At 46.1% G+C, this 23,515-nt stretch overlaps 1 protein-coding gene across 1 annotated transcript in view; it reads right to left on the reverse strand.

Annotated features, from left to right (window-relative positions):
- Positions 1-5,997: 5,997 nt before the first annotated feature.
- Positions 5,998-23,515, reverse strand: part of dnai3 (dynein axonemal intermediate chain 3) — a 79,992-nt gene continuing 62,474 nt past the window's right edge. The window contains exons 19-22 of the mRNA XM_080196450.1: positions 16,952-17,156; positions 14,608-14,699; positions 10,439-10,549; positions 5,998-6,135 (exon numbers count right to left, since the gene is read on the reverse strand). Of these exons, the coding sequence (XP_080052576.1) occupies positions 5,998-6,135; positions 10,439-10,549; positions 14,608-14,699; positions 16,952-17,156 (546 nt within the window). The remainder of the gene's footprint in view (positions 6,136-10,438; positions 10,550-14,607; positions 14,700-16,951; positions 17,157-23,515) is intronic.

The raw sequence follows: 23,515 nt of genomic DNA on the forward strand, positions 1-23,515 counted from the left end.
GTGTCAGGGGTAACTAAGGGGCAATTTAGCAAAGCCAATCTTTGGACTGTGGGAGGAAACCAGACCACCCAGAGAAAACCCATGCAGACACAGGGATAACATGCAGGCTCCACACACACAGTGACCCAAGCCAAGAATTGAACCCAGGTCTCTGGCTCTGTGAGGCAGCAGCGCTAACCACTGTTCTATCATCGAGAAAGACAAGGGCAGCAGGTAACTGGGAACACCAGCGCCTGGAAGTTCCCTTCCAAATCACTCTCCATCCCGACTTGGAAATATATCACCATTTCTTCACTGTCACTGGGTCAAAATCCTGGAACTCTTTTCCTAACAGCACTGTTGGTGTACCTACACCATATAGACTGCAGACGTTCAAGATGGCAGGTCACGAGCACCTTTTTGAGGGCAATTAGGTACGAGCAATGAATGCTGGCCAGCTAGCAATCCCCACATCCCAAGAATATTGGCAAATATAGTTCCAACCCAGGATGGTGTGTGGCTTGGAGCAGGACTCTGAGACTGTGTGAGTGAGAGAGAGGGGTGACTTTGTACGTGAGAGAGGGAGAAAGAGAGAGAGAGTGAAGTAAAAGACAGAGTGTGTTATTGAGGGGGCGAGTTGGTGAGCATGAGTTGGTAAGTTTGTTAGAGGAGATTGTGAGCTGGGAGAGAGTGCGAGCGGTGTGAGAACGCGAGCAGGGAGAGAGTGTGAGTGGGAGAGAGGGGAGTGCATGTTTGAGAGGGAAGATTGTACATGTGTGTGAGAGATGTGTGTGTGAGAACAGGTACGATGTATGTATGGGAGGGGAGAGTTTATGTGTCTGTGAAAGAGAGAGATGGGAGATTTATTGTGAGAGAGACAGTGTGTGAGAGAAAGAGAGAGATTTGGCGGATGATGAGTCTGGGAAAGGAGGTGTAGATAGTTTGAGTCATGTTGAGATCAATAAGGAGGAGGTATTGGGGTTCTTGCGAATACTGAGAGAGGCAAGGGACGAAATTGCTGGGGTCTTGAGAGAAATTTTTGTATCCACACTGGCTGCAGGGGAGGTCATGATGTGGGTATGCCGGCGTTGGACTGGCGTAAACACAGTAAAAAGTCTGACAACACCAGGTTTTAGTCCAACCGATTTATTTGATAATACTCACAAGCTTGAGGGGACTGCCTCTTCGTCAGGTGAATGGAGAACGAAGAGGCAGTCCCCTCGAAAGCTTGTGAGTATTATCAAATAAATCGGTTGGACTAAAACCTGGTGTTGTCAGACTTTTTACTGCAGGGGAGGTCCCAGAGGATTGGACAATAGCCAACGTTGTTTGTTTGTTTAAGGGTAGCAAGAATAATCTAGGTAATTACAGGCTGGTGAGCCTTACATCAGTGGTAGAGAAATTATTGGAGAGGATTCTTTGAGACAGGATATATTCCCACTTGGAAATAAGTGGACGTATTAGAGAGACAACATGGTTCTGTGAAGGGGAGATTGTGTCTCACGAACTTGATCGAGTTTTTCGAAGAAGTGATGAAGATGACTGATGGGGGTAGGGCAGTGGATGTTGCCTACATGGAGTTCAATAAGGCATTTGACAAGGTCTCCCGTAGCTGACTGGTGCAGAAGGTGAAGTCACATGGGATCAGAGGTGAGCTGGTAAGGCGGATACAAAACTGGCTCGGTCAAAGAAGACAGAGGGTAGCAGTGGAAGGGTCCATTTCTGAATGGAGGGCTGTGACAAGTGGCATTCCTTAGAGATCAGTGCGGGGATCTTTGCTGTTTGTAATACATTTAAATGATTTGGAGGAAAATGTAACTGGACTGATTAGTAAGTTTGCGGACGACACAAATGTTGGTGGATTTGTGGATAGCGATGAGGACCATCAGAGAATACAGCAGGATATAGATCAGTTGGAGACTTGGGCAGAGAGATGGTAGATGGAAACTAAGCCGGACAAATGTGAGGTAATACATTTTGGAAGGTCTAATACAGATAGGAAATATACAGTAAATGGCAGAACCTTTAAGAGTATCGATAGGCAAAGGGATCTGGGTGTACAGGTACACAGGTCACTGAAAGTGGCAATGCAGGTGGAGAAGGTAGTCAAGAAGGCATATGGCATGCTATCCTTCATCGCCTGGAACATTGAGGTTAAGAATTGGCAAGTCATGTAGCAGCTTTATTGAAGCTTAGGAAGACCGCACTTGGAATATAGTGTTCAATCCTGGTCACACGTCACCAGAAGAACGTGATGGCTTTGGAGAGGGTACAGAAAAGATTCACCAGGATGTTACCTGGTATGGAGGGCATTAGCTATGAGGAGAGGCTGGAGAAACTTGGTTTGTTCTCACTGGAACGATGGAGGTTGAAGGGTTATCTGATAGAAGTCTACAGGATTATGAGAAGCATGGACAGAGTGGATAGTCAGAAGCTTTTTCCCAGGATAGAGGACTCAATTACTAGGGGGCACAGGTTTAAGGTGTGAGGGGCAATTTCTAAAAAGAGATGTACGAGGCAGATTTTTTACACAGAATAGTCGGTGTCTGGAACTCTTTGCCGGGGGAAATAGTGGAAGCAGATATGGTAGTGACATTTAAGGGGTGTCATGATAAATACATGAATAGGTTGGGAATAGAGGGATATGGTCCCCAGAAGGGTAGGGGGCTTTAGTTAAGTCGGTAGCATGGTTGGTGCAGGCTTGGAGGGCCAAAGGGCCTGTTCCTGTGCTGTAATTTTCTTTGTTGTTAGTGCACGGAGGACAACAAAAGATCCGAGAAGGACGGCAATGAAAGACAGCAAATGATCAAATGAAGAACACGAGAATTGAGGAATAGAAACAAATCAACACTTCATCGGAGCCAGACCAAACCAAAGGAAGTTCAGACAAGTAGAAATGAAATTCCATTTGAGAAATGTAAATGTCCAATAAGAACATAATGGATCCACCTTTGAAGAAACGCAGAAATTAAAGACTGCAAAATAATCAAGGAACTAATGAACATAAAGAGGAATCAGCAAAAAGAATTGAAGCTTTAGAGAAGACATTAAAACAACAAGACTAAATGACTGATAGCAAACTTAAAAAAAACTGCAAAAACTTACACGATGAAGTTAAGATGAAGGAGAATTTAATGAGACAATGTAGAATAAGCTGAGCTCCATGAAACAGCAACCAGAAAATAAAAACAAATCCACAGAGGAATTGAATGGGGAGAATAAGAGCCTGAAGCAAGGAAGCTTGGCAATGAGAAATTAACCAAACAGGTAACACATTGAAACTGAGAGCAGAATCAGCAAATCAGACCAAGAAACTGAGATTACTCCCAGAACAAGATTGCTGAAATAGTCACACAAATGGAAAAGCAGCAAGAACCAATATAATCAAACGGTCGATGGAAAAGATGCTGTTTGGAAAGCTGGAAAGAGAGGAAACTTTACCACATGACCTAAGTAGCTGAAACAGAGAACCACAACTATTCCTTCACACGTACCAGAGCGAGATTGTGAACCCTGTTTGTAGCTGTACATAGTTAAGACCTACCAATAAAAATGTTTATGTTTAAACTCATAAGCCTCAAGACTTCATCAATGAGTCACCAACAACAAAAAGCTCATATTAAATGGTGTCATAAATGGAAATTGTGGTAGTGGATCAAAGTTAGATCCCTGGAATTACTGTCTCTGTGACTAGATTCCTGTTGTACCCAGTAGAACCATACAGCACAGAAATAGGCCTTTTGGCCTGAACTCATTGGAGTTTAGAAGGCTGTGGGGTGATCTTATAGAGACATATAAGATAATGAAGAGGCTAGATAGGGTAGAGGTAGAGAGATTCTTCCTGCTTAGAAAGGAAACCAGAACTAAAGGGCACAGCCTCAAGATAAGTGGTGGGGGGTTGGGGGGGGGGGGGTGGTGGAGGTCAGTTTAGAACAGAGTTGAGGAGGAACTTCTTCTCCCAGAGGGCAGTAAATCTCTGGAATTCTCTGACCATTGAAGTGGTGGAAGCTACCTCGTTGAATATATTTAGGTCACCGGTAGATAGATTTCTGATCGATAAGGGAATTAAGGGTTATGGGGAGAAAGCGGGAAAGTGGAACTGATCCACTATCAGATCAGCCATGATCTTATTGAATGGCGGGGCAGGCTTGAGGGGCTAGATGGCCGACTCCCGCTCCTATTTCTCATGTTCTATGGCCCTTCTTGGCTGTGCCGATTGTTTGTGGACGGATTGTTTGTAAACATGTGGATCACTGGAGGAGTAGAGAGGTTCTCCAGCAATTATTGTCACCGGCAAAAAATATTTTCAAACTTGTCAGCACCAAAATACCTGATCAACCTGTTGTAGACATAGCTGATTTCTCCACACAGCAAGTAGTGATGAACTGTGCTAGAAAAGGCATCTGGTATTGCAGTGCTTGTTAATGTTGATCCTTCTCAGATTACGGAATTATAGTGTTTTATAAGAAACAGAAAAATCCCTCAAAGACTTGATTTATAATTGTCCAACTCGTGCGTAGATCGAATTTAGGACTGGGTGACTTCGTTTTTGAAGATTATATAAAGGATTTGTAGGGTGAGGGAGGTAGTGATTGGCTCCTTGAGAGAGTCACCTGTTTTGGGGAATAATTGGGACTGATAGTGGGTAATCACCCCAGGGGATGGAGTCCTCTCTTAGGCAGAGGATATGTAGGGATTGGGGGGGGCGGGAGGGGGGGCAGCCTAGTGGGCTGCTGGCACCTGCACTAATTTTTCTTATTAATAAATAAATACCTTTTGTGTTTATAGTGAAGTCTGTGAACGTGGACCATTAACACATAACCTCCTTGCTTGAAGCTAAGGATACCATAACGCTTCCCGAACAGCCTTCTCAACATGTCCTGCTGCCTGCGAACGCCCAGTTCTCCCCATTTTTGCACAACCTTCTAATTCATTGCCTTACTCCTCATTCTTCCGAGCAAACCGTGATACTTCACCCTGCTGCATTTCAATTCTGCTGTCTTCTCATTTCACAAATCTGCTAACTTTCTATCCTCCTCACTGTTCGTAACATTTCCGAGTTTTGTGCAAACTTTGAAACGCTGTCCTGTCTACCCAAGAGGAAGCTTGTAGTTAAGGGGAGATGGTGTCTCAGTGGTAATGTCACAGGGTTCCAGAGTTTCACAGGGACGTGGATTCACATCCCATCATGGCAGCTGTTGGAGTTTCAATTAATTATTTCAATTAATAAATCTGGAACATAAAGAAATCTGCCAACCTTACCTGGTCTTGACTCACAGCAATTGGCTGTCTCTATTCAAGTTCAGTTCAAGGACAATTAGTGAAGGGACCCATGTTGATCTTGCCAACATGAAGAAAAAGAGAGGGGTGACTCCTGCAGACACCACTGTAAAAACCTTTTGGAAGCAGTGGTGCAGTGGTATTGGCACTGGACTAGTAATCCAGAGACTCAGGGTAATGTTGTGGGGACCTGGATTCAAATCCCACCATGGCAGATGGCGAAATTTGAATTCAATAAAAATCTGGAATTAAAAGTCTAGTGAGGAAACCATTGTCTTAAAACCCATCTGGTTCACCAATGTCCTTTAGGGAGGGAAATCTGCTGTCCTTACCTGGTCTGGCCGATGTGTGACTCCAGATCCACAGTGGTCGACTCTTAACTGCCCTCTGAAATGGCCGAGAGAGCCACTCAGTTCAGGGGCAATTAGAAATGGGCAATAAAATACTGGGGCAGCATTTGTTGGCAAGTCTGTGATACTTCAGGCGTGTTTTGAAAATCCACATTCGCAATATCAAGTTAGTTCGAAACAATTTGCCTTTAAAAAAATCCACGCTGTTCCTTTATTAACCCCACTTTTCCCAAGTGGCAATTTTTAGAAATTTTACCATACTGAGCCAAGCATCGGTGACCATTTCTGAGTGCATTTTCTCAGACTTATTTGTGGAGTTATTTTTGTGCTGGAAACGCCTTTGCGATCCTTTGATTTTTAATTTAATTTGAATTAAAAAAAATACACTTCAAGCCTCTTTCGGAATCTGTAACGCTTTCCCAAGTTGAGCGACAATGATCTTTTTCTCTTCTTGGAGATAAAGTCCATATTCCTTTTTTAATTCCTCCTCTACTTGTTCTGCTGTCTGTACTTCTGCCTCGGCTGCCTGTGGAAATGGAACATTGACATTGTCAGGAAAAGCAAAGACTTTTCCTCGATTTCTTATCCCACATCCACTAATCCCTTCCCAAATGGATTCAGATGTCTGGTGAGTCCATTTATTCTCGCTGCCTTAGCAACAACTTTGCAAAACATTTACTTCTCGATGAGACTTCCCCAGGGCCCAGTTTTAACGTTTGATAAGTGAATGGATTGAAATCTCACACAGGCCCACGTCATCGCTGATTTTAACTCTATCCTCTGAGAATTAGAGAATATTTTTCAAAGGTTTTCTTTGGGATTGTACTAAATAAAGAAGTGGGTCACAGCTGCTGTTCAAAATTTTTCTGCACTGCTTCACAGCAATTCTGATATTTCACTGAAACACTTGTTAAGTTTTTGACTACAGTGGCTGGAAAACGGTGACAATTTGAAAGAAGCTATCAAAGGTGGGAAGAGATCTCTGCAGATTGTGGACAGCATCGATTACATTTTGGTACATTTTTGTTTTAAAGTTGTGCTTGATTTTTCTCTCCCTTTTCCTTGCTTTCTCTTTATTTTACACTCAGCTCCATGAGGGCTCCGAAAACACAGGGGATTATCACTCTCCGGGTGCCTGTCCTTCATTCCTGTGCTCACATCAGCGTCTGAATCACCAGACGCCTGACCGATAGAGGGATGGTAGGATCCTTACAGGGCAGGAGGCCATTCGGCTCATCGAGCCCACACTGACAATGACCCACAACCCCATGTATTTACTCTGCTAATCCCCCTGACACTCATGGACAATTTAGCATAGTCAATCCATCTAACACGCACATCTTTGGCTTATGGGAGGGAATTGGAGCACCGGGAGGAAACCCATACAGAGACGGGGAGAACTTGCAAAGTACACACAGACAGTGGCCCGAATCGGGGATTGAACCCAGGTGCCTGGCAGCAGCGCTAACCACTGTGCAAAGAGTATGTGTGTCTTTGTGCGTGTGTGTGTGCGAGAGAGAGAATGTGTGTGTATATGAGTGAGTGTGTGTATATGAGTGCGTGTGTATATATAGAATCATAGAAAAACTACAGCACAAACAGGCCCTTCGGCCCACAAGTTGCATCAGTCATATCTATACCTACCAGGCCTATCTATAATCCTCAATCTTATTAGGTCCCATGCACTCATCCAGAAGTCTCTTAAAAGAACTTATTGAATTTGCCTCCACCACCACCGACGGCAGCCGATTCCACTCACTCACCACCCTCAGTGAAAAACTTACCTCTGACATCTCCTCTGTACCCGCTCCCCAGCACCTTTAAACTTGCGTCCTCTTGCGGCAGCCATTTCAGCCCTGGGAAAAAGCCTCTGAGAATCCACCCAATCAATACCTCTCATCATCTTATAAACCCTTATCAGGTCCCCTCTCATCCTTCGTCTCTCCAAGGAGAAAAGACTGAGCTCCCTCAACCTATCCTCATAAGGCATGCCACCCAGTCCAGGCAACGTCCTTGTAAATCAATGGCTTCCACATTCTTCCTGTAATGAGGTGACCAGAACTGCGCACAATACTCCAAGTGGGGTCTGACCAGGGTCTTACACAGCTGCAGCATTGTCACCCGACTCCTAAACTCAATCCCTCGATTAATGAAGGCCAGTACACCATACGCCTTCTTAACCACATCCTCTACCTTTGAGGCCGATTTGAGAGTCCTATGAACCCCAAGATCCTTCTGATCCTCTACACTGCTAAGAGTCTTACCCTTAATATTACATTCCTTCATCCCATTGGACCAGCCACTACACATTTATCCGGGTTGAAGTCCATCTGCCACTTCTCCACCCAGTCTTACATCCTATCTAAGTCATGCTGCAACTTCTGACATCCCTCCAAACTATCCACAACATCTCCGACCCTTGTGTCATCAGCAAACTTACCAACCCATCCCTCCACTTCCTCATCCAGGTCATTTATGAAAATGACAAACAGCAAGGGTCCTAGAACAGATCCCTGGGGCGCTCCACTGGTGACTGACCTCCATGCAGAAAAAGACCCATCCACACTCTGTGCTGAGGGTATGTACAACTGAAGATTCTGCCTTGTAAATGAACCCTCCACATTCTTTCCCAGCATGGAGTGGTTGAGGAGAGTAGCACAGAGCCATTTAAGGGAAAGCTTAAGCACGTGAGAAATATACAGATTCTGTAAACCGGAGGGGGGCCAATATCCTGGGGAGCAGATTTGCCAGTGCTACAAGAGAGGGTTTAAACCAGATTTGGGAAGGGGGGTTGGGGGGGGATCCTCAACAGCAGGGAAGCAAATGAGGGGCTGAAAGGAGGCGCAGTACTCTGCGAAGGCAAGCTGAATAGACATGATAGACAGGAGAACAGCAGGGAGAAGGAAAAATCGCATCAATTTCAATGCAAAAGGGCTGACAGGTCAACTGATGAACTCAGGGCATGAATAGATAAATGAAACTGGGATATTATAGCCATAACTGAAACATTGCTGAGGGAGGGACAGGGCCGGTAGCTTAATGTTCCAGAGGGCAGGTGCTTTAGGCAGGACAGAAGTGGAGGAAAGAGAGGAGGGGGAGTTGCATTTTTGATTAAGGGGAGCATCACGGCAATAGTCAGAGATGAATAGTCGGGTCAATCCACCCCAACCAGCACGTCTTTCAGACTGTGGGGGGAAACCAGAGCACCCGGAGGAAACCCACGCAGACACGGGGAGAACGTGCAGACTCTGCACAGTGACCCCAGCTGGGAATTGAACCCAGGTCCCTGGCACTGTGAGACAGCAGTACTAACCACTGTGCCACCATGCCACCCTCTGTGCCACTGTGTGAACCCAGGTTCGATTCCCGGCTTGGGTCACTGTCTGTGTGGAACAAAGAACAAAGAACAAAGAATAACACAGCACGGGAAACAGGCCCTTCGGCCCAACAAGCCCGTGCCGCCTATTTTGGCATTTAGTGAGTGCCTCATCCCCTTCCTTCTTCTATCTATGACTTTTGTCTACGCCTCTTGGACTCCACAATAAAGGTGTGCAAATTTAGAGAATTATATGTACGCCAGATTAAGGGAGGTCTAATTTAGGGACAATTTGTTAACACCAATCAGCCTAAAAGCACGTTTTTGGGGTGTGGGAGGAAACCAGAGCACCCGGAGAAAACCCACGCAAGCACGGGGAGAATGTGCAAACTCCCACAGACACCGACCCAAGTCGGAGATCTGACCCAGGTCCATGTGTCTGCACAGCAAACAGTGATAGTCACTGAGCTGTCGTGTTGCCCGTCAGTTGGTCCAGTTTAAGCGTACACTAACAACGTGAAGCACTAGGCAACTCTCGAAGCGACATCCAAGAGCAGCCCTTGCACGACCCACCGCGTGTATGCCCCTTGCTGGACAACAAGGCGGACTGAATCACCAATGAATGTAAAAAAAGGGACATCAATAAACACTGTACACATATTTGCACATTCTCCCCATGTCTTTGCGGGTTTCCTCCGGGTGCTCCGGTTTCCTCCCACACTCCAAAGATGTGCTGGTTAGATTGATTGGCCGTGCTAAATTGCCCCTTAGTGTCAGGGAGACTAGCAGGGTAAATGTGTGGGGCTATGGGGATAGGGCCTGGGTGGAATTGTTGGTACAGCGTCAGTGGCCTGAATGGCCCATTCTGCACTGAAAGGATTCTGTGATTCAATGAATAGGAGGATGTGTTGCTGGGGCGAGATGAAGTAGAGAGAGTGAAGGTTTCGAGGAGTATAAACATAGACGCAAGTGTGTTGGATGGCCCGTTTCTGTGCTGGAAGTTCGATGCCAGTTTGAATGCACTGACACGTTATTGAGTGAATGTCATGTCACAGCCAACTCTGTGCTGTACCTTCCCAGTGTCCACCGAGTGAACTATTTCCTACAGGGCTTGTTGGATAATGTGCAGATATATGAAATCCTCACTATTCCCTCTCTCAGTACGTTAAGGACACTGAGACTGATTGCTGCACTGCTGTAGCCACCGAATGTGAATGGAGTGATTGACGTCACTGTGTTGCTTAAAGAGTTTCACATACCTCATAAAGGCTTACGTGGACAAAATACTGCATTAGCAAGTAGGGTCATAGTTACCCCATTGACTTGGCTGCAATTGTTACTGCTCCAGTCACTGAGAGACTGATTTCCAGCAATATAAACAAATAACAGCAGGCAATGAAATATTAAAGGAAAACAGATGTGCCTTTGGATGAGGTGGCAAGTCATAAACTTTGTGCATTCGTTCCAAAACCGTGTCGTGTTTGATTTAAAAGAACCAAATGATTTTGCTCACTGTTTTCTCTTCCTCTTCCTCAGCTTCCTTTTCGCTTCTTGATATTTTTCTCGCTTCAAAATATTCCAGTCGTTTGACTTCTCTATCGAAGTAAGCTTCAATGTTAGATTTCTGGAAGAAATACAAGTCTTTATTGAGTGGGGATTGGTTGGCTTGAGGGAGCCTTTCAAAGCAATCGATGCTTGGTTCCTCTATTCTGGTGGGAGATGCTTCAGGAAACAACCTGGTTCAGGACTCTTACCTGGGCTGAGAAGCTGTGCTCACCACAACAGGGCAGCTTCTCAGAAAGAAAACTCCATCTTCTTAACGCATCACCAGATCTCACAGGGAGTGGAGCAGACAACAGATTGAAAAATGCCCTTTCGTTCCTTTTTTTTTCCCAGAGATCCCAGACAAAGTTTCGATTTATTTTTAACAACCTGATGATTCCTTCACCACAGACAGTTCAGATTACCCCAGTCCAATCCCATCAATTTACAGCAGCAACAGGCTGAATAAAAGTCTAACTTCTTAGCCAGAAATGACAGTGCATACCTGACTGCTAAACGCATTGGGAAGTCTATACAAAGCCACTCGCCCAGAAAGCGCTGGCTCCTCACGGGTTACAGATCGATATTTCCTGATCCTCCTCTCTTACCCACTCTATCTATCCCCCTCGTCATCTTATAAACTTCTATTAAATCATCTCTCATCCTCCTCCACTCCAAAGAGAAAAGCCCCATCTCCCTCAACCTTTGCTCATAAGACCTACCCTCCAAACCAGGCAGCATCCTGGTAAATCTCCTCTGCACCCTCTCCAATGCTTCCACATTCTTCTTATAGTGTGGTGACCAGAACTGAACACAATATTCCAAATGTGGTCTCACTAACGTCCGATATAGTTGCAGCATAAACCCGTGGCTCTTAAATTCAAACCTCCTGTTAATAAACGCTAACACGCTATAAGCCTTCTTCACAGCTCTCTCCATTTGAGTGGCAACCTTCAGAGATCTGTGGATATGAACCCCAAGATCTCTCTGTTTCTCCACATTCGTCAGAACCCTGCCGTTGACCCTGTAATCCGCATTCAAGTTTGTCCAACCAAAATGAATCACCTCGCACTTATCAGGGTTAAACTCCATCTGCCATTTTTCGGCCCAGCTCTGCATCCTATCAATGTCTCTTTGCAGCCTACAAGAGCCCTCCACCTCATTCACTACTCCACCAATTTTGGAGTCATCAGCAAATTTACGAACCCACCCTTCAGCCCCCTCCTCCAAGGCATTGATAAAAATCACAAATAGCAGAGGACCCAGCACTGATCCCTGTGGTACACCGCTGGTAACTGGCCTCCGGTCTGGAAATTTTCCTTCCACCACCAGCCAGTTACTTATGCTTGTGGAGGGACTGGAGGTGATCTTTAAGAAATTACTGGAGGCAGGGAGGGTACCAGAGGACTGGAAAGTAGCAAATGTAACTCCGCTGTTTAAAAAGAGAGGGAGGCAGCAGACAGGAAATTATAGGCTGGTTAACCTGACTTCGATCATTGGCAAGATTTTAGAGTCCATTATTAAAGATTAGATCTCACAGTACTTGGAAGTGCATGATAAAGTAGGGCTGAGTCAGCAAAGCTTTGTCAAGGGGAGGTCATGTCTGACAAATCTGTTAGGGTTCTTTGACGGGGTATCAAGGAAGTTAGATAAAGGAGAACCAGTGGACATGATTTATTTAGATTTCCAGAAGGCCTTTGACAAGGTGCCGTATAGGAGACTGTTTAATAAGTTAAGAGCCCATGGTGTTAAGGATAAGATCCTGGCATGGATAGAGGATTGGCTGAGTGGTAGAAGGTGGAGAGTGGGGATAAAGGGGTCTTTCTCAGGGTGGCCGCCGGTGACTAGCGATGTACCTCAGGGGGTCAGTGCTGGGATCACAACTTTTCACAATACACATTAATGATTTGGAGGAAGGAACTGTTGCTAAGTTTGCAGATGATACAAAGATATGTAGAGAGACAAGTTAGTATTGAGGAAACAGGGGGGACTGCAGAAGAATTTGGACAGGTTAGGAGAGTGGGCAAAGACAGATGGAATACAATGCGGAAAAGTGTGAGGTTATGCACTTGGGAGGAGGAATGGAGACAGACTATTTTCTAAATGGGAAAATACTTAGGAAATCAGAAACACAAAGGGACTTGGGAGTCATTGTTTAAGACTCTCTTAAGGTTAACTGCATATTCAAATCGGCACTTAGGATGCAATGCGATGTTAACATTCATGTTGAGAGGGCTAGAATACAAGAGCAGGGATGTACTTCCGAGGCTGTATAAGGCTCTGGTCAGACCCCATTTGGAGTATTGTGAGCCGTTTTGGGCCCCGTATCTAAAAAATGAACGTGCTGGCCTTGGAAAGGGTCCAGAGGAGGTTCACAAGAATGATCCCTGGAGTGAAGAGCTTGTCGTATGAGGAACGGTTGAGCATTCTGGGTCTGTATTCGTTGGAGTTTAGAAGGACGAGGGGGGATCTTATTGAAGCTTACAGGATACTGCAAGGCCCTGGATAGAGTGGATGTGGAGAGGATGTTTCCATTAGCAGGAAAAACTAGAACCAGAGGACACAACCTCAGGCTAAAGGGACGATCCTTTGAAACAGAGATGAGGAGGAATTTTTTCAGCCAGAGAGTGGTGAATCTGGGGAACTCTTTGCCACAGAGGGCTGTGGAGGCCAGGTCATTGAGTGTCTTTAAGACAGAGATAGATAGGTTCTTGATGAATAAGGGGATCAAGGGTTATGGGGAAAAGGCAGGAGAATGGGGCTGAGAAAAAAAATTCAGCCATGATTGAATGGTGATGCAGATTTGATGGGCTGAGTGGCCTAATTCTGCTCCTATGTCTTATGGTCTCATGGTCTTATAGACACCATCATGAGATGTTAAACTGAGGCCTGTCGGTTCTCTTAAGGTGAATGCTAATAATCACATGGCATGATTTCAAAAAACAGACAAGTTCTCTCCAGTGTTCTGGCCAATATTCCTGCCTCAGCCAACAGATTGTCTATTCATTATCACATTGCTGTCTGTGGGAGCTTGCTGTACAAAAAAAAATACCACAATAATGTTTATTCGTTCGCTGGTGTAGGCATCACTGTTTGGGTAGCATTTATTGCCCATCACTTGATGCCCTTGAGAAGGTGGTGGTGAGCTGCCTTCTTGAGCTGCTGCAGTCCCTGCGACGTAGGTACACCCACAGTGCTGTTAGGGAAGGAGTTTGAGGGTTTTGACCTGGTGATAGTGATATATATTTCCAAGCCGGGGTGGTGAGTGGCTTAGAGGGGAACCTCCAGGGGCTGGTTTCTCAGGTATCTGCTGCCTTTATGCTTCTCAGTGGTACAGGCTGTGGATTTGGAAAGTGCTGTTGAAGGTGCCTCGATGAGTCGCTGGGGTGCATCTTGTAGACGGTACGTACACTTTGCTGCCCCCGTGTGTCGCTGGTGGAGGGAATGGGCGTCGGAGGGAGCGGATGGGCTCCCAATCAAGTGGCCAGCTTTGTCCTGGGTGGAGCTGGGTATCTCAGGCACGTTTAGAGGCAAATGGAGAGAATTCCATCGCACTCCTGACTTGTGCCTCGTTACTCACTACAGAATTCCCAGCCTTTGACCTGCCGTTGTAGCCACAGCGTTTATAATGGCCTCTCCGATTCAGTTTCTGGTCAATGATAACCCCCAGGATGTGGAGAAGGGGGAAATGCCATTGGATGTCAAAGGGCAATGTGGGAGACAGTCATTGCCTGGCACTTGTCAGGTATGAGTGTTACCCGCCAGGTACTTGCCCAGGTCATTCTGCATACGGTCACAGATTGCTTTAGTGACTACAATCAAAATGTATTTCATTGGCTGCAAAGCATTTTTGGCAAACACTGAGGTTGTGAAAGGTGCGATGTAAATGCAACTCTTTTATGTGACTAACAATCTTTAGTTCACTCGGTTGCCGATGAAAGTCAGTGAAGCACATTGCCCACTTGTGCCTTCACTGTGAGGGGGTTGGATCTGTGTAACAAACTGTTTCAGCTCGACGCAGCCTGACCTTAACTCCCTTTCATTCAACTCAAACCGGGCAGGACGAATGAGCTTCAGGAGGCAGATCTGCAGGAACTTGCACTTTTATGAAAGTTCCACAATAAAATTCCTTTTACTCACCTCCTGCGTTAATGGATGCCGCAAAGCCCAAGGCACTTCCAGAACGTGCAGCGTACCAAAGTCATCAGATACAGCTAGTAAATGTTGTCTTGCTGGTGAAAAACAGATTAAGTTGGTGATGTGCAAACATTCCAACTGTTTACTCTGCATTACTATACCCTGAGTACAATTGAATTATATAAATATAATCTTACACTAGCTTATAAATCAAAGCATTGAGTCTTCTGTAGATCCCAGTTCCTGATGATCGACAGTCTGAATACAGGACAAAGCTTTTCTAAGATCACAATGCCCTCAGAATACATGGCTCTCAGCTGGGAGGTACTAGAAAATTATCAATACTGTGCCCTCATTTAATCAAAAATTATCACAGAATGATACGGTGCAAAAGGAGGCCATTCAGGCCATCATGCCTGTGCTGGCTCTTTGAAAGAGCTCTCTCATTGGCACCACTACCTCGTTCTTTGAACATCAATAATAACTTGTATTTAGCGTGTTCAATGTGGTCAAAGTACGCAACAGGGCTAATAGATCAAAGATGACACTGGGCCATGTCGAAGTTATCAGGGTGGATGGTCAATGAGATTAGTTTAAGAAGGAGGGCGAGGTTTAGGGAGGAAATTTGAGAACTTGGGGCTCAGGCAGAGCCCCATTGCTGTCAATGGCAGAATGATTAAAATCAGGAATGTGCAAAAGGGCAGAACTAGAAATGTGGAAAGATCTTGTCAGGTTGTGGGACTGGAGGAGGTTAGAAAAATAGGGAGGAATGTCAGGGCTGGAGGAGGCTACCGGAGTAGGGAGGATTGTAGGAGGCCAGATGAGGTTGCAGAGATAGGAATGGGTGTAGGGGTTGGAAGAGGTTACAGAGATAGGGAGGGATGTAGGTGCTAGAGGAGGTTACAGAGGTAGGGAGAGGCGTAGGGGGTGGAGGAGGTTACAGAGGTAGGGAGAGGTGTAGGGGCTGGAGGAGGTTACAGAGGTAGGGAGGTGTGTTGCTGTTGGAAGTGATTACAGAGATAGAGAGGGGTGTAGGGGGCTGGAGGAGGTTACAGAGATGGAGGGGTATAGGGGGTGGAGGAGGTTACAGAGATAGGGAGGGATGTAGGGGGTGGAGGATGTTACAGAGATAGGGAGAGGTGTAGGGGCTGGAGGAGGTTACAGAGATAGGGAGAGGTGTAGGGGCTGGAGGAGGTTACAGAGATAGGGAGAGGTGTAGGGGCTGGAGGAGGTTACAGAGTTAGGGAGGAGGGGGCTGTGGAGGGATTTTAAAATAAATATGAAAATTTTACAATTAAGGGACTGGTTAACTGGGAGGCAATTTGATTTGATTTATTATTATCAAATACATTGGGCAGTGAGTACAGGGAGTGATGGGTATGCTGGAATTTGGTTAATTTACGACGTGGAAGCAGAAATGTTAATGATATTACATTTCTGGAGGGTTTCCTTTCCCTACAGCCCTGTGATTTATTTCCTTCTTTCAAATATTTATCCAATTCCTGTTTGAAAGTTCCTGCTGAATCTGCTCCCAGCACTCTTCCAGGCAGGGCATTCCAGGACACAACAACTGGTGCAAGAAATATTTCAGTATGACATAGAAACTCACTGCACAGTAAGAGGCCATTCAGCCCCTCGTTCAGAGGCTGGCATTTTGGAAGAGCAGTCATGGTCACCAATGACCTCTCTCTATCATCAGGTCAGGTGGAGTATCTTTATGAGGCTTAACGTCCTATTTTCTAACACTCCTGTGAAGGGCTCTGGGATATTTGATTACATTAACACAGAACAAAGAACAGTACAGCAACAGGAACAGGCCGTTCAGCCCTCCAAGCCTGCACCGATCATGATGCCTGCCTAAGCTAAAACTGTATGCACTTACGGAGTCTGTATCCTTCCATTCCCATCCTATGGATATGGATATGGTATGATAATAATGTTTTTTCTCTTTTCATTCACAGGTTTTAAGTCGGTCCGCCTTGTTGTCCAACAAGGGGCATACACGCGATGGGTCGTACTTGGGCTGCTCTTGGTTGTTCGAGATTGGCCTAGTGCTTCATGTCGTTAGTGTGTGCTTAAACTGGACCAGATACTGGTACAAGACGACAGCTCAGTGACTATCACTGATTGCTGTGCAGACACATGGATTTGGGCCGGTGTCTGTGGGAGTTTGCGCATTCTCCCCGTGCTTGCATGGGTTTTTCCTCCGGGTGCTCCGGTTTCCTCCCACACCCCAAAGATGCGCTGTTAGGCTGACTGGCAGGAATAAATTGTCCCTAAATTAGTTTCCCTCAATGTGGAATGCCATAAAACAATAGATAAGGGTCATGGGCAAAATAATACCTACGTGAGACAATACAGGGTTTGATGCAACTTATTGAGACAGAGGTGACATTCTGTGTCTGTGAAGGTTCCTGCGTTTTTTCAAGTAAATCCCAAATATCAATGTTCCCGTCTTCTTTTCCGATGATAATGACGCCGGGTCTGCTGAGGGACCAGTGACCAGTTTGGCAGCGTTTTGCTGCACAGGCTGATTGTAGGAGAGGTCCAAGCTGAAGGTGTAATTGGAAAGCAGACCATGTTATATTCACAGTAAACTCAATCATTAGCCTGTCAGATTAGACTCGAGGCAGTTTGCTGACAGACCAGCCACTGTCGTTCTATCTGTTATTCATAAAGACATGGACGGTAATCGGCAGCTCAGACACTTTGCAATGTTTTTGTCACCCTTGGTTCAAGCATTCCGATGGTTTCCTGGCTAATATCCCACCCTTTGTAAATGTGAACCCGTCCAAAACGCAGCTGCCTGCATCCCGACCAAGTCCTGTTCACCAGCAATGCCTTGCACTCACGGACCTACACTGGCTCTTGGTTCCATCCCTGCCTTAAAACTAAAATATTATTCCTTGTGTTTAAATCCCTCCCAGCTTCTGGAAGCTCTCCCAGATCTCAAAGAACTCTGTGCTCTTAAAATTCAGCCCCAAATTCCTTTGCTTCAACATGTAGTGACACAGTGGCACGGTGGTTAGCACTGCTGCCTCACAGCATTAGAGACTTGGGTTCAATTCCCAGCTTGGGTCACTGTCTGTGTGGAGTTTGCACATTCTCCCCGTGTCTGTGTGGGTTTCCTCCCACGGTCCGAAAGACATACTGGTTAGGTGCATTGGCCGTGCTAAATTCTCCCTCAGTGTACCCGAACAGGTGCTGGAGTGTGATGATGAGGGGATTTTCACAGTAACTTCATTGCAGTGTTAATGTAAGCCTACTTGTGACACTAATAAATAAAATATGACTGGCTGAGTCTTCAGATGTCTTGAACCTGTCTTGTGTCAAATTTTGTTTGATACTTATCCTATTAAGTAGCTGGAGTTGTTATACCACGTTTGAGGTGGAGTATTGCTATAGCTAATATCTGTTATAACAAGCTGGCTTGTCTCTGGAAAAGATAAAGATTGAGCTAATAAAAGGTCTTAAACATCAAGAAAGGATTTGATAGGGTCAACGTGGTGAAGTGTTACCTTTTGTGGTAGGGATAAAAAAAATAGAGGTTATAAACATAAGATAAACCACTAATGCATCCAATAGGGTTTTCAGGAGAAACTTCACCAGAGAATGGTGAGAATGTGGAACTCACATGGAAGAGGTAAACATTTAAGGGGAAGTGGATTAGTTACATGAGGGAGAAAGCGATAAGGGAATAGGGTGACAAGATGAGATGGAGAGTGCTGGGAGGAGGCTCCTATCGAGGCTTGTGTGAATTCATGTAAGTTGCTCATGTATTGAATTCAATGTGCCTCCATTCACTGCAGCAGTTCAAGAAGGCAGCTCACCACCACCTTCTCAAGGGCAATTAGGGAAGGTTAATAAGTGCTGACCTAACCAGCAACACCCAGTGAAAGAATGAAGAAAGAAATCAAATTGAACTATTGAAATTAGGGCAAGGAGACGGGTTCAGAATAGCGAGAGGCAAGATAGTGGCTGGTAACAGCAAGACCCAACAGGATACCAAGGGCAGCACGATGGCACAGTGGTTAGCACTGCTGCTTCACAGCTCCAGGGACCTGGGTTTGATTCCTGGATTGGGTCACTGTCTACGTGGAGTTTGCACATTCTCCCCGTGTCTGTGTGAGTTTTCTCCAGGAGCTTCAATTTTCCTCCCAAAGTCAAAGATGTGCGGGTTAGGTGGATCGGCCATGTTAAATTGCCACTACGTGTCAGGGGGACTAGCTAGGGTAAATACATGGGAATAGGGCCTGGCTGGGATTGTGGTTGGTGCAGACCAAATGGGCTGAATGGCCTCCTTCTGCACTGTATGATTTTTGTAACCATTTGAACAGACCTTGGAACAATAGGAGAGATTTTACAGCCTAGCTCGGCCCAAAACTGTAAAATCCCGCTTGAGGTCAACGGACCTTCCCATTGTCCGCTCCTCGCCTGCTCCGATTCTGTGGTAGGCGGGACGGTAAAATTCTGGCAAATGTTTCCACGAAGCCATGTAACATCCAAAAGATTCCCAAGCCATGCACCAGCCGATCCCTTTAAATCATCGCGAGTGCACAGCTACATAAAATATTTGATGCCTAACTAAATCACCTCTGTACACCAAGAAAGTAATTTGCGGGAACGTTGCTTCTGGGTCAGGTTGTAGCAGTTTAGCGTTTTTGGATAAGGCTGGATTTTCTGACCAGAGGGAAATGTACCTCCTGTTTCTCTGACTGGGAGAGTTCAGATAGACCAATCGGTCTTCTTCATCCACAACCAAACTCAAATTGTCCATTGGAAATTTGAATTGCAGCCGGGTGAGTTTCTATTTGTAACCCAGATTATCATAGAATCTCTACAATGCAGAGGGAGGCCATTCAGCCCATCGCATCTGCATTGAATATAACACCACCCAGGCCCTATTCCCGTAACCCCAGATATTTACCCTGCTAACCCCCTAATACCAGGGTCATAAGAACATAAGAAATAGGAGCAGGAGTAGGCCATCTAGCCCTTCGAGCCTGCCCCCCCATTCAATAAGATCATGGCTGATCTGTCGTGGCTCAGTTCCACATTCCCGCCCTCTCCCCATAACCCTTAATCCCCTCTCTTATCAAAAACCCATCACCCACGTCTTAAAAATATTTAGCGAGGTAGCCTCCACCACTTCAACGGGCAGAGAATTCCAGAGATTCACCACCCTTTGAGTGAAGAAGTTCCTCCTCAACTCCGTTCTAAACCGCCCCCCCTTTATCTTGAGGCTGTGCCCCCTAGTCCTACTGTCCTTTCTGAGCGGAAAGAGTCTCTCCACCTCTATCCTATCCATCCCATTCATCATCTTATACGTCTCAATGAGATCTCCCCTCATTCTTCTAAACTCTAACGAGTACAAGCCTAGTTTATTCAGCCTCTCCTCATAGTTCAACCCCCTCAACTCCGGTATCAGCCTAGTAAACCTCCTCTGCACCCCCTCCAAGGCCAAAATATCCTTGCGTAAGTACGGCGCCCAAAACTGCACACAGTACTCCAGCTGCGGCCTCACCAGTGCCCTATACAGCCCCAGCAAGACCTCCCTACTTTTATATTCAATCCCCCTCGCTATGAAGGCCAGCATCCCATTCGCCTTCCTGACCACCTGCTGTACCTGCAAGCTGGGTTTTTGCGACTCATGCACAAGGACCCCGAGGTCCCTCTGCGCTGTCGCCTGCTGCAGTTTTTCGCCACGTAAGTAATAATCCTTCCTACCATTATTCCTACCAAAGTGGACCACGTCGCACTTGCCAACATTAAATTCCATTTGCCAGTTCCTGGCCCATTCGCCCAGCCTGTCTAGATCCTTCTGTAGACTCTCCACACCCTCTGCGCAATTTGCCGTTCCACCAATCTTGGTGTCATCAGCAAATTTCGACACCATACACTCGGTTCCCTGCTCCAGATCATCTATATAAATGGTAAATAGCTGAGGCCCCAGCACCGACCCCTGGGGCACTCCACTAGTCACCATCCGCCAATCCGAATAGCACCCATTGAGCCCCACTCTCTGCCTCCTATTTGACAACCAATCCTCTATCCACGCTAACACCCTACCCCCAACTCCCTGTCCCCTGACCTTCTGCAATAACCTCTTGTGAGGTACCTTGTCAAACGCCTTCTGAAAATCAAGAAAGACCACATCTACCGGCTCTCCTCTATCCACTGCCCTAGACACATCCTCATAGAACTCCAGTAAATTTGTCAGACATGACTTCCCTTTAATGAAACCGTGCTGCGTCTGCTCTAACAAACAATTCCTCTCAAGATGCCTCGCTATTTCCTCCTTGATGACGGATTCTATCATTTTACCTACAACAGACGTTAAACTAACCGGCCTATAATTCCCTGCCTTTTGCCTGGCACCCTTCTTAAACAACGGCGTAACATTAGCCGTTTTCCAATCATCCGGCACTTCCCCAGAATCCAGCGACGCCTGGAAAATAACCACCAAGGCATCCACTATCACCTCCGCCATTTCTTTCAGAACCCTCGGATGCATTCCATCCGGTCCTGGGGACTTGTCCACAATCAGCCCCTCCAGTCTGTCGAGCACCGCCTCTCTCGTAACAGTAATGTCATTAAGACCCTCCAGTCCTACCACCTTTCCATCTCTAACACCTGGCAAATTATTCACGTCCTCCTCCGTGAAGACAGAAACAAAAAAGTTATTCAGGACCTCAGCCATATCCCCATCCTCTACCACTAAGTCCCCCTTCTCATCCTCTAAGGGACCAACGTTCACCCCAGCCAGCCTCTTCCTTTTTATATATTTATAAAAACCATTTAGCATGGCCAATCAGCCTAACATGCACATCCTTTTGGACTGTGGGAAGAAACCGGAGCACCCGGAAGAAACCCATGCAGACATGGGGAGAATGTGCAGACTCCACAAAGACAGTCATCTGAGGTCGGAATTGAACTGAGGTGCCTGGCGCTGTGAGGCAGCAGTGTTTGTATACATAGAGTGTTATCGTTATATAAAGTTATAGTTTGCCACTTTGCAGAATCTATGGCCAGTGTATTCCACAACCCGTTTAATCTTCTGCATTTCTAGAGGGGATTAGGGGCCACTCTCTGACCTTGCCCAGGGGCCACTCTCTGACCTTGCCCAGGGGCCACCCTGCCCGTGTGGCTCAGGCTTGTGAGGTACGCTCTGCCATCTGTTTAGGCAAACAAGCAATGGAAATATTTTCTCCCACTGGATTTGTTTGGCGTTACCCACAGAGGTTAGTACTTGTTAAATAAGAATAACAGGAATAAGAGAAGGCTGTTACGCCTCTCCTGCCTCTTACACCATTCCTTTAGAGCCAGGATGAAATGCATCACCACTTTACTTATCCACACTGGCTTTGTTAGCCTGAATACCCTTTGGCTCACAGGATCCTGTACGTGTCATATTTAGGATTCCTAATTAACTCCTCCCGTCCCCACCAATCTCAGCAGCTGTTTTGAGAGGGAGATTTCCAGATTGCCTCACTATTTTGTGAAGTGCTTCCTGACATCAGCGTTGGACGGCCTGGCTCGAACCTGAAGATTCTTCCCCTCGTTCAGGCCTCCTCCCCTCCAGGGGAAGTAGTTTCTCTCTCCTCCGCCCCATTGGCTGCTGGGGTACCTCGATGAGATCACCTGATGATAAACTCCCCAATTTGAGCAGATCACCATGAGGCTCAGCCTATCAGCGTCGCGGATCTGAAAGATTTTGATGCCCCGGGGATTAGATGGTCAGCTGGGAATGGGGACTCACACCGAGGGTTGATAAGAAAGGAAAGGCCGGTGAAGGCCTCTGGCCTTTTGTTTGTCTTGTCAAGATTGGCTTTTCCCAATATCTCTTCACCATAGTGACCCCGCTCACTGCCTTTCCGGCTCAGAGCTCATCGCGAGCTTGTGCCCACGAGCGTTTGAATTGGGAGTTAATCTCGGCCGTTATCAGGTTTCAGAGGGGCAGAGAGTGGAGACCTTCATCTGCTGGGTTAGTGTTTGGATCAGACTCGGGTCCCAGTGATGAAGGAGAGGTTTTGCAGCTCTGTGCGGTACCGCAAGCACCAAAACTCAATCTGATTTTGATTCTGTTCCCGTGAAACTGTAATTTAGCTCAGTGCTGTGAAGAAAAGCCCTCGACAACTCCAAACAACAACAGGAAATCACAAGACCAAGACTGGAACTCCACAAAAGCCAACAGGATGTGGAATTTCTTTCCGTGTTCAACACTTTGGTGAAAAACACTTTAGTATCATTTAAATAAAGTTCAGTTTTAAAAATACAATAAGCCATCAACAGTCTTGTAATAGTGCAGGAAAATGGAGTCACAGCACAGAAGGAGGCCAATTGAGTGGCACAGTGGTTAGCACCGCTGCCCCACGGTGTCAGAGACCCGGGTTCGATTCCCAGCTTGGGTCACTGTCTGTGTTGAGTTTGTACGTTCTCCCTGTGTCCGCGTGGGTTTCCTCCAGCTTCCTCCCACAGTCTGAAAGACGTGCTGGTCAGGTGCGTTGACCCGAACGGGTGTGGCGACGAGGGGAATTTCACAGTGACTTCATTGCAGTGTTAATGTAAGCCTTACTTGTGACCAATAAATTAACTTTAACTTTACTTGACTTTACAATTACTCCATCCTATTTGTGTTCATTCTCACCTTTTCTCATTCCCCCTCTCGGTCCCTGTAATCTTGAATTTTACTTATCTTTAGATAATTATCCAATTTCCTTTCTGAAAGCCATGATTTCACCATCCCACCCCCCACCACGCCCTTAAGCACTGAATTCCAGATCCTAACCTCTCGCTGTGTGTCAGTCTTTCTCCTTGTGTCTCCATCACTTCTTTTGTCAATTACCTTCAATCTGTGCTCTCTAATTCCTGATCCTTTCACCAATGGGGACAGTTTCTCTCTACCAACTCT

The sequence above is a fragment of the Carcharhinus amblyrhynchos genome, chromosome 9 (assembly GCF_965287045.1).
Source record: "Carcharhinus amblyrhynchos chromosome 9, sCarAmb.v2.hapA, whole genome shotgun sequence".
NCBI lineage: Eukaryota > Metazoa > Chordata > Chondrichthyes > Carcharhiniformes > Carcharhinidae > Carcharhinus > Carcharhinus amblyrhynchos.